The sequence below is a fragment of the Dromiciops gliroides genome, chromosome 1 (assembly GCF_019393635.1).
Source record: "Dromiciops gliroides isolate mDroGli1 chromosome 1, mDroGli1.pri, whole genome shotgun sequence".
In the NCBI taxonomy this organism is placed as follows: domain Eukaryota; kingdom Metazoa; phylum Chordata; class Mammalia; order Microbiotheria; family Microbiotheriidae; genus Dromiciops; species Dromiciops gliroides.
In genome coordinates, this window is record NC_057861.1 from 421108254 (window position 1) to 421120652 (window position 12399).

Genomic DNA, 12399 nt, shown 5'->3' on the forward strand with positions numbered 1-12399 from the left:
CCATAAGGCAGCAGGGGATATATCACCCAAACTGGACAACTAGCCTTAATGCTTGTAGATGTCATTCTTGATCCAACACAGCTACATTATTGATGAGAATAACTTCCTTTGTTCTGGCAATAGCTGACTCTTTCAGGGTCATTGAAGGGGAGAGCAGAGAAGCACAAATTCAAAACTAAGTACTTGATTCTTTAAGACTCAATATGCCCGTGAGATGGAGAGGACCTGACCTTCAACCTCTGAGCCATGGCTTTCTCCCTCTTCTAGCGTCTTTCTCCCAGAACTCTAAAAAATGTCAGAAGCATGCACATAGTTCATAACCTCAGAGGCCAATGGAATCCCGAGGATGAGTCTGAATCTCTTTGGTTATCCTGATTTTGATGCAAGATTACACAACCTTCCCACTCTTACATTTTTCCAATGTCCTTCCTCTCCCCTCCACTGCCTTCTCCTATACTCTAATATCTGGCTACAATGGCATACTCAATGTCCCTCCCATGTGACACTCTATCTTCCACCCTGATACCACTATACTTGCTATCACCCATGCCTGGAATTCTTTCCCTCCTCACCTCTACATCTTAAAATTCCTGACTTTAGGGCAGCGAGGTGGCACAGTGGATAAAGCACCAGTCATAGATTCAGGAGGACCTGAGTTCAAATCTGGCTTCAGACACTTGACCCTTACTAGCTGTGTGACCCAGGGCAAGTCACTTAACCCTCATTACCCTCCAAAAAAAAAATTCCTGACTTCCTTCAAGACTCAAGTTAAATATTACTTTCTGAAGGAGGTCTTTGCTAATCCTTTCAGCTGCTAGAGTCTTCCCCTTTAAAATTGTCTTCCATTTACTTTGTATATTCTTTGTAAATACCTATTTCTTTACATGTTATTTCCTTCATTAGAATATAAGGCCCTTGAGAATAGGGCCTATTTTTGCTCTTTTTAAAAAATCTCCAGTACTCAGCACATTGCCTGCCACCTAGTAAGCATCTAATAAGTCCTTGTTGACTAACTCATTCTGCTACTAATTAGCTATATGCCAATGGACAGCTCATTTACTCTTTCTGGACCTCAGTTTTCTAACCTGCAAAGTCCTGGAATTTGACTAGATCTCTAAGATCTTTAAGCCACTTTGGATTTTTTTCTTTTGTTGGAAGTATTGTAGGAAGGAGAACTAGATGATGGAGTCTAGTGCTGGAAGGAAACCTTACAGATAATCTAATTCAACCCCTTCACTTTTTCTTTTCTTTTTTACAGGGCAGTGAGGGTTAAGTGACTTGCCCAGGATCACACAGCTAGTGTCAAGTGTCTGAGGATGGGTTTAAACTCAGGTCCTCCTGAATCTAGGACTGGTGCTTTATTCACTTCACCACCTAGATGTCCCCCTTCATTTTTTAATATAGGAAAACTGAGATAAAGGCCAAGTGATAAGAGTGGATAGGCAATAAATGGTCAAGCTAAGATTTGAATTCAAGCATCCTGACTCCAACTCTAATATTTTTCTGTTTCTCCAATGGGAGGAAAACAATCTACTTTTCTGATTACTCTGCTCTCTGTAATACATTGGGGGAATACATCTGGAAGAAGGTGAAAGGAACTAACCTATTCTTAGTCATGAGAATGTACCTCAAATTCTGAAATAGTTTTAGAAAGACATTTATTAGGTAATTTAGTAGGGAGAAAGCTGGAAAGAAGGGGTGGCTCCTTCCCCAAGTCTTAGTGAGGTTACATTACATAGAGTTCAGGCAAGGGCATAAGGGCAATCATCCTCATGTAGGTAGTAGGTTGTCTCCAAGAGAAGGGCAGTGTGAGATGTATATCTGCAGGTAAGTCATTCTAATTTGGGGAACCCAAAACACAAGCTTTGGATGGACCCAGAACAGGACTTAAACAGACCCCCAAAAATCAACAGTTAGGGGGTCTAAGCATTTTTTACAACCCTATGGCTTCCCTGGAACATTTCTGAGGTCAACCTGACCTCTAGAGTAGTTTTGGGAGTTAGATGTTTTCCTAGCCACATACAATTAGGTTGAACAATATAATAAAGCATTTCCCTATTCTTTAAAGTTGTGTGATAGGAATCCTAGATCTAGAGTGGGAAGAAACCTTAAAGGTCATCTATCCCTCTCATTTTATAGATGAGAAAAGTCATACCTAGGGAGGTAAGAGTGACTTACAGAAGGTCGCACAGGTGGAAAGTGAAAGGGATAGATTCAAGCCCAGGGTCCTCAAATTCCAAAACCGGTGTTCTCTCCATAGTGCCTTTCTATGTTTTGGCCAGAATGTAATTTGCCTATTGGCATTTGGCATAATCTCTAACTTGTACACTTTCTCAGGTGGGGAGCTGGGCTTATATTTATGGAGAGGAGGGCTGATGTTTCAGGGCCTGGCATGGGGCAGCTTGTCCAGTCTGTTTGTGAGAGATAGCTTAGCTCTCTGAGCAAAAGATTACTTCCAACAGTAGCTGGTCATTTGAGATAGGAGTCAGAAATGTGAGTGAAACATTCACTCCCATTGGTTTTCCTCTTTTGATACAGTGCCATCTGATAGGAGAGGGAATCATCCTTTGATAGCTAGGAAAATTCAGACCTGAAAATTGCTCTCTAATACATGTTTCTTCCCCTCCCCAACCCCACCCCCTCCAGGACCTTTAAGCAGAGCAATGACATTCAATCAATCTGAGTAGGAAGTCAAAAGTTATTATAATTCATTCCCAAGTAAATCAATCATGGGATTTTCATTTTGGAAAGAGGTTACAAAGTGGGATAGTGGTTTATAATAACAAGCCTATTCCCTCCAGATAATTTCCTGTAGCTCCTTGGAACTGTGTGTTCAAGAGGTTAGTGATTTCCGTCAAGCTAGCCACGTATTCTGTAAGGTCACACCCCCAACATCCTAATATCATTCCCAACAGCCTAGGGAGTGTGTGTGTGTGTGTGTGTGTGTGTGTGGAGGGGGGGGTGGCTATTGAATTGGCCTGAGAAAATAAGGTGTGAAAAAATGATGGAAGAATCAAAACGGAAATGTATTTTTATTTTCAAAGGAAATAGAAAAATGTTGGTGTTGGAGAGTGTTGTTCCAACAAGCTCAGATAATGAGATAATGTACTTTGTGGTGTAGTTTTCTGATCAAGCTCACCTTTAGAGCCTCATCTGGTCATTCTGGTTCCCAGGATAAGGGAAAATATAGCTGGGGTAAGCCTAAAAGCTGCCTTTATGTCAGTTTTTAAGACGAATTCAGTGGAAGGGTTTGTAAAACTCTTCTACTGGAGAGGTCACCACCAGAGAAAGAAGGAACTGAGTGGAAGAGTCTAAGAAGAAGTCACCTTCTCAAAGCATGACTAATACTAGGGAAATGGGGAATCAGTGGAGAAAACATTTGACACCTTACTATTTTGACCAACTCTTCTTGCTTACTGGGTGCCAGGCTCAGCTAATTCAACCACCTGAAGGAATATGGGTGCTGTCAGTGCTCTAGGAATGTTGGCCTTTGTTTACAGCTCTGTTCACTTTTATACACATCCCAAGATCCAGCATCATTTATAAAAGATTTCTTGAATTTCTTAACCTTTCCTGTGGGTTTTATTTCCTTAGCTATATTTTGCCACAGATCTTGAAAGAATGACAATCAGGAACATTTACCTGACAAAATATCCCTCATTTGTTCCTAAAAACCTGTTTAGTTTCACCATTTGAAATATTGGAGATGGAGTGGGGGAAGAAGGAGGAGGAGGAAGAGAAGCAAGAGTCAGAAATGTTCCCTTGAATCATCATTTTCTCTCAATGATATATAGGTCTTTCAGGTGACTGTATGCGCTGAAATGATGAGAGGAAACATGCAAACTAAGGGGAAACAAAAACCATTTTTATACCATCTGATTTGTCCATCACATGAAAATGAGGGCTGTTGCTGTGTAGAAGACTGAATAATACTTGGATACTCTTGCACTCTAATCTTTAGGAGGCATCCTACTTCTGATAGCATTATTTGTAGGAAATTGCTAATTGCAGATTCCAAGATTGAACTGATCAATATATTCAATAAACAAGAATTAATGCCTTTATTTGTGTATGGTACATATATGTACATACATGTACACATACTTAGAAGAAGGTAGCCATGTCCTAATAGAAACTTCTAGTAATTCAGTAAGAAAGAGGTTAGAAATCTGGAAGGAGCCATGAAATGCTCAATAGACATATATCACCCATAGCAGCTAAATTACCTAAACTTGCAAAATGTGAAAGGTAAGCATTTATTCAAGAATAACTCAGCTAGTTATAACTTGTGACTGCTTTTCTGAGAAAATGTGCAGCATGCCTCAGAACCAGGGATTAGGACCATGTTAGCTACTTTTTTCCTTCTAGTGTCCAGTTAGAATAATATAAATTATTTCTCAGTTTAAGGTTTAAAAACACGTTATGCATTATCTCATAAGATCCTCATAAATATTAGGTAGATGCTATCCTTATATCTGTTTTAAAGATAAGAAAATTGAGGCAGAGAGGAATTGACTTCCATGGAGGATAGATCACATTTAATTGAAAGAATCAGAAAAGGTTCACTAGAGGAGCTAGCATTGGAGGTGGGCCTTGAAGGATGAATGCTATTTCTTCAAATAGAGCAGTTAAGTGGAAAGAAGGCACTCTAGCCTTAGGATATGGCATAAGCAAAGGCATAAAGGTGGGAAAGTGTGGGATGTCTTTGGGGAACAGGTGTCCCTGTTTTCTTGAAGCCTAGAGTAGATGAGGCTCTGACCTTGGAGTCGGAAAGACATAAATTCAAATCTGGCCTTGTTTTCATCAACTATAAAATGGATGATAATAGTACCTATTTCCCAGGTTTGTTATGAGGACCAAATAATAGTTACAAGGTGTATAGCACAGTACCCAGAAAAAAGTAGGTGACTAATAAATGTCTATTTCCTCCCTTTCCCCCTCCCCTTCTACCCTGACAAATCAACTGCTTTTTGTATATTAGCAATGTTTAAGATAACACCAGAGATGATAATTTGGAGAGACATGCAAAGCCTCAAATGATCATGTTTATGTTCTTTGACACACAGTGGAGAGCTATTGCAGATTTTTGGGCAGTGAAGTAGGTGATCAAAGCTGTCTTTTAAATCTGGTCACATTATTGTGAAGGATAGATTCAAAAGAACAGAGGCTGGAGGGTGAGAAACCAGTAAGGGGGTTGTTGAAATAATGGAGAGAGCCTGAACTTGGCTGCTGGCATTTGGAATGGAAGGTTGGGGATGATTTTCAGGTAGGATCCTTTTTGGTTTTTGTTTGTGCATCTTCACCTTTGTTTTTGTTGATGGTTACTCAGTTTTGAAAATGATATTATTTGGAAAATTAAAACAAAATGATGGATTGATATAAGAGAGATGCTGCCAGGCAGAATCAATAGGATTTCATGATTAATTTAAAATTGAAAAACTCTTCCTTTCCACAAGTTTCTTCCCCTCTGTTTTCAAACAAATATAAGATGTCAGTGGGCTTCCCACAGGAAGGATTTTAAGTACTTTGGCCTGCCTAGAGCTCTTCCATCCCCACTGGGCCATTACTCAAACACCCTGCAAGTCCCCCAAAGTAACAATTACATGCTACCCTGTAATTCTTAACTCTCAAAAGCAATTCAGTTCTATAAAACATTTTTATATTTTCTGTTCCTTTAAAGTACATGTTATTTTAAAATATTCTTTTAAATACTATTGAAAACTCAATTTTAATAAAAATATAAATGTGTCTTTTAAAATGACTTTAAAATAATATTTTTGTGACTTTGTGGTAGTGAAGGGAGAAGGTATTTCATAAATCAGTGTAGTATTAATAGAAAAGGCACTGACTGGGCTAGAAGTCTAGAGACCGTGTTCTCTTTCTAGTTCTCAGCTGTGTCACCTTGGGCCAAGTCCTTTGATTTTCATGCGCTAATTTTTCCCTATCTGTGAAATAATAATTGTACCACCTATCTTTCCGTGTTGGTATGAGGAGAGTGCCTTGAAACCCTAAATGTCCTCTAGAAATGTGAATGGAGGGACAGTTAGGTAGTGCAGTGGATAAAGCACTGGCCTCGGATTCAGTAGGACCTGAGTTCAAATCTAGCCTCAGACACTTGACAGTAGCTGTGTCACCCTGGGCAATTTACTTAAGCCTCATTGCCCCACAAAAAACAAACAAACAAAAACAAAAAGAAAAAAAGAAATATGAATGGATATTGTTATTATTTAAAGTGAAGGGGTTCCAGGTCTAGGAATCTATGAATTCATAAAAAATTATTTTTCAGTTAGATTTTTTGTAAAAGTGTAACTAATGTCAATGGTGGCCATTAATTGGAAATTCCTTTGGGATGTCTCAGAGAGTTGCCTTTTTCTTTTTGTATTACTACAGCTCAAGTCTTTTTCTTGTCCATTACCTTACTTGCTGCTACCACCTCTTCTCAGATCTCCCTGAGTTTCTCCTTCCACTCTCTCATTCCATACAAGTCTGTGTTTTCAAGCTCCTCCCCTAATGTGGCATCAAATTCATGGGCCTTCACTTTTGAAAGACTCTGCTCCTCTCTAGGGCTGATTCTCTCCAGGGGCAATTTGCCTTCATTTTTCTCATTTCTTCCTACTCTGTCTTCCAAAATTCCAGTTTACTGGGAACACTGTAGAATATTTAGGTGGGATGGGACTTTCTTTATCAAAGCCTCTCTAATTAGCACCTTTATGTCCAAATCAAAGGCAACAGGAGCATAAGAAACCCCACTCTACAAAACCTGAGATTACCAAATAAGTAATTTGTTTTTATGAAAGGTTCAACCAAAGAGGTGTTTTTATTTTTTTAGAGAACATCTAATACAATCATAGATGCTATAAGGATGATCTCAGGAGCTACTAGTCTTATCCCTTCACTTTACAGATGGAGAAAAAGGCCCAAAGCTCATCTGTCTTTGTCTCTTACGTGACTTGCCCATGGTCATATAGGTATTAATTGTCAAAGCAGGCTTTGAACAGGGGACTTCTGACTTGAGAGTCAGTGTTTGTCTTGTACAACACTGCCTCCCTAATTAGGGTAAAAGATGAGTCAGTTTTTAAACATTTCATTTGAAATAGCTCTTTAAGAGCACATCTATTAGGTACTTATAACCATGAGTTGATGGTCCCTCTGGGATTCCTACATAAGCTCTCCTGAGATGCTAAACTCAAAGATCGATCATAGGATTTAGAATTGAAACAAACCTTGATCATGTAATTCATTCAGTCATTGTCAGTTAACAGGTATCTAGTCAGCAAGTTTTTTTGTTTGTTTTTTTGGTGAGGCAATTGGGGTTAAGTGACTTGCCCAGGGTCACACAGCTAGTAAGTGTTATGTGTCTGAGGCTGGATTTGAACTCAGGTACTCCTGAATCCAAGGCCGGTGTTCTATCCACTGCGCCACCTAGCTGCCCCTAACAAGTTTTTACTAAAAACTTACTATGCATCAGGCAATGTGCTAAACCCTAGAGATAGAAGGAAAAGAAAAAAAAAAAACTTGATCCCTCCTCTCAAAGAGCTTACATTATATATGAGAGACAACTGCACACAATTATATGCATTCATGATATATACAGCAGAAATGGGAGGTAATTGCAGAGAAAAGACATTCTCATTGGAAGGTACCAAGAAAAGACCTTCTGCAGAAAAAGAATTTGATCTGACTCCTGAAGTAAGACAGAGAAGCCAGTAGAAGGAAGTAAGGAGGCAGAGCAATCCAGACATGAGGGCTAGTCAATGAAAAGGCATGGAGTTATATGTACAAAAATATTCATGGCAACTTTTTTTTCTTTTTAGCAAAGAGCTGAAAACTCAGAGTGTACCTATCAGTTGAGAAATGACTGAACAGTGTATGGTATATAAATTCAATGGAATATTATTGTGTTATTAGAAATGATGAAATAGAAAGTTTCAGAGACACATGGAAATATGTAGAAATGGACGCAGTGAGGAGAGCACAATCAGAAGAACAATTTAGTGGGGCAGCTAGGTGGCGCAGTGGATAGAGCACTGGCCCTGGAGTCAGGAGTACCTGAGTTCAAATCCGGCCTCAGACACTTAACACTTACTAGCTGTGTGACCCTGGGCAAGTCACTTAACCCCAATTGCCTCACTAATAAAAAGAAAAAAAAAGAAGAAGAACAATTTATAGTCTAACAAAAATCTTGTAAAAACAAACAACGCTCAAAGACTTAAGTCTGATCTACACAATTTCATGATTTCAAAGGGCTGTTGATGAAGATTGCTACCCACTTCCTGACCAAGAGGTAATGGACTAAATATGCACAATGAGACACTTCTTTTTGGACAGGGCAATGTGGGAATTAGTTTTGCTTGAAAATGTAGATTTGTTACAAGGGTCTCTCTGACTCCACCATGGGAAGAAATGTGAGGGAAAGAAAAGTATTATTTTAAAAAGTTACATAGTTGGTAGATAGAATGTCCTATATGAGTAGCAGCCAGAACATGAGTATTGCTAGATTGTAAAGTATGTGAAAGTCAGTAAAGTATATAAGAAGACTAGAAAAGAGGGAAGGGACCATATATATATAAATACATATATACATATATACACATGCATATATACATATACACATATACATACACGTGCACGCACGAGCGCGCGCGCGCGCGCGCGCACACACACACACACACACACACACACACACCAGGGAAAGTGAGCCCAGGAATGGTTCAGTAACTTGTCCAGGGGACCACAACAGCTAGTGTTTGAGGAAGTATTGGAACTCAGTTCCTCCTCACTCTAATATCAGCCCTTGATCTGCTGCCTTAATAGAAGCTAAATTGGCTTCTTTATCCCAGGGGAACAATTCACAAATCTGCTGCAAAACTTGAAACTTGCTGCCCTCTTCTGGTTGAGAGTTGCTGCCCTGGTCTAATAACTGACTAACTTGATTAGATAATCTCAAAGCATTCACACCCTCCCCATAGACCATCTTCATAGAGAATTTAGAGGGGTAGGGTAGGGAGAATGACTAACAGCAGGGAGAACAATGTGTTTTCTTCTGCGTAAACTATGCCTGATAAATATTTCTTTCCTCCTGCAGAGTAATCTTCTTTTGTATTTCCCCAAGGGAAGGCAGCCTATAATAGGAAGAAGATAGCTAGGAATGGAGTAGGGGTTAGAGGTTGGAGCGGTGTGGGGGCTGGAGAGATATATTTTTAAAAAATTCTCCAGGGAACCAGAAACCCCTCTGAGTTTGTTGCTCAGTAGTGTTGGCCGCAGCGCACTATGTGCAGGCATGGGGGTGGGGGATGGGGCAGGAGGCGGCTGGCAGATCTCACTGCTTGATACAAAGCCCTTCTAGGCTTTGTAGGAAGCCTACTACTTCATAAATTAAAAAATAGGAATTTTAAGAAAAGAATGGAAAAAAAGAGAAAAGAATGGGACCACTCAGCAAGAGTGTTCCTATGTCATCCCTGTGGGATATATGTCTCCCTACTTCCACCCTTAACTCCTTCCACAATTCACATTCCCCTCCTACCCCAGTTCCCATCTACTTTACAACCATTTAGCAGACAGTATAATCTAAATACTGTGTCAGTTCAGTCCAAACATAGATAGTTGACGCTGGTTTCTGTGGTAAAATCTTGTCCAAGTTTGTCCTGGCTGACAGCAATGCATTTACCTCAAACCCCATGCATAATCAGCTCATTTAGATCCCCAAAGGGATGGAAGGAGGAAACAACCATTTATTGTATACTCTGTGCCAGGCACTGTGCTAAGTGCTTTACAAATATTCTCTCATCTTATCCTCACAACAACCCCGGGGAGGTAGGTGCTCTTATTATAATTTCACAACTGAGGAAACTGAGACAGACACAGATTAATGATTTGTCAAATGACACAAAGCTAGTGTCTGAGGTAAAATTTGAACTCAGGTCTTCCTGAGTTTGGTCCCCAAGCTCTTTCCCAGGTGACATCCACTTTCCTCTAGTCGTCTAGATCAGCGGCTTCAGGGAGATTGCAGCCTTTCCTGGGTAAGATCCATTCTTCACTTGTAATGGCTCTGTCCAAGCCCTCAGAAGGCTGCCCTTGCTGAAGCAACTTAACCAAGAGGAAGATGCCCTGGAGGTTATCATGATCCAATAAAATTTAAGCTCTTTGAGGGCAGAGAGGTTTGTTTTATGTCCTCAGAGCAAAATAGCCAAACAAACACTCGCTCTGGAGTCAGAGGACCTGAACTGAAGTTCTACCTCTTATGTTTATTACCTGTTTGATTTTGGGCAAAACATTTGACTCCCTGGGCCTCAATTTCCTCATCCATAAAAGGAAGGGGTTAGGCTTTGTGGTCTTTGGGCTCTTTTCCATTTCCAGACCTATGAAAATGCTTGTTGAATGAATGAACAAATGGACACAGAATTGTCTTTCTCTTTGACTCCATACCCTGATAATTTTTACCTCCTATTCCAGTTCTTATTGTTCAGTTACTTTTCAGTCATGTCTGGCTCTTTATTGACCCCATTTGGGGTTTTCTTGACAGAGATACTGGAGTAGTTTGCCATTTTCTTCTCCAGCTCATTTTACAAATGAGGAAATTGAGGCATAATTAAGTTACTAGCCCAAGGTCATGCAACTAGTATGTGTCTGAGGCCAGATTTGAACTTGGTAAGATGTCTTCCTGACTCCAGGCTTGGGACTCTATCCATTGTACCACCTGGCTGTACCCCACCCCATTCCAGTAACCCTCTGGATAAAACTTGGAATGGATCAAGTCTTTTCACTTGATGGTAACCATGTACTTGAGATGAATATCTGGGAACACTCCAATCTTGACATCTGCCCATTAGGTGCTCCCATGGAGCCCTGACACTGAACTCAAGACTCATGCAGGTTATGGGCATCTAGGAACTTTATAATAGTTGGTAACCCTAGTATATAGGCAATCTGGCCTAGATGTTCTGCACATAGCCACCTTGGAAGGTACCAGATGGACACAGAATTCAGTAGGTGGACATGAAGTACCTAGGCATTAGGAATAAATATAAGAAAAATCATAAACAAAAATACCATCAGAGTAGCCCCAAGATGGTAGGAATCCCTATTGAGTCATCCCCTACCCCAATATATTTATCTTCCAATTAACAAAGATCAAAGCAAAGAGGCCCTTTCTGAAATCTATGTTTGGTGGGAGGAGGTATGGAAGGAGAGGGGGAAAAGCACAGAATTAGTAGCAGTAGACCCTCAAAGATTCCTGAGTCTTTATGATATTTTTCTTTTCTTCTTCTAAAATGCTGTTTTACCTAAATGTCTGATTTCTCCTTTTTACAGTAGAAAGAGTAGTGGCTATAAGATCAGAGATCTGGGTTCAAGTTTCTATTCTGTCACATATTATCTATGCAGTCTTGAGCAAATTTCTTAACAGTTTCTTTACCTGTTAAATGAGGGGACTGAACTAGATGAATTGTAAGGTACTTCCTAGCTCCTAATGATCTGACTCTTTGTTCCTCAACTCTATTAGTGGAACTGCAGAGAAAAGCAAAGAAATAAATAAACATGTTGTTATCCCTGCTTGATAAGCTACTGTTCATGTTCTGGGAGAGTTCCTTTCACCTGGGTCAAAGCCCAGCCTACTATACTCACAGTGTTTCCTGGGGCTCCATGGCAGAACTGCTAGTCCTATGGCCATCTCAGGCTGATCCCTTGTTTTTCTGTCTCCAGCAAGGCTTGAAAATAGTTCACCATGCAGACAAGACGCTGGCCAGCTTCTGCAAGTGGCAGAAAAGCATCAACCCTAAGAGTGACCTCAACCCGGCCCATCATGATGTTGCCGTCCTCCTGACCAGGTATTGCCATAACTACAGCCCAACCTGGATGGAGGGCTGGAGGATGCCTGGAGGAGGGAAGGACATGGGGAGGGCACAAGAAGTGAGCAGGGCATTCTAACTAGAGCTTTGTCTTCTCTTCCATTTCTTGGAGGCTACTTTTCTAATATTTCCAACTGCTAGACTAACAGACAGAGCAAAGTGACATGGGTGATCCAAACTCTTGGATAACACAAAAAATCTACTTGAAATGCCTGACATGAATTTGGGGATAGCATTTTGGAGGAGCTCGGTGCAGTAGAAAGCTCTATGAGATTGCAGTAAAGGATTGGATTTGAAATCCCAGATCTTCTAGCTACTATCTATATGACCTTGAAAAAAAATCATTTCACTCTTTGGAGCCTCAGTTTCCTCATATGTAAAATAAGAGTATTGGTGTAGTTGGCCTTTTCCATCATAAGTCAATGATCCTATGATTTTCCTTCCTAATTATGTTTTTCTTATGTTATCATCAAGCAAATGCCTCTTGATTGTTGGAAGGAAGAAAGTGTTGAAAGGCCAAAGAAATCAGGCTCTTTTAGGCTGCTAAAGTCAG

General features: G+C 40.2%; 1 protein-coding gene across 1 annotated transcript in view; it reads left to right on the forward strand.

Moving 5' to 3' along the window:
* Positions 1–12399, forward strand: part of ADAMTS12 (ADAM metallopeptidase with thrombospondin type 1 motif 12) — a 569738-nt gene that overhangs the window by 328594 nt on the left and 228745 nt on the right. The window contains 1 exon segment of the mRNA XM_043975705.1: positions 11701–11825. Coding sequence (XP_043831640.1) covers positions 11701–11825 — 125 coding nt within the window.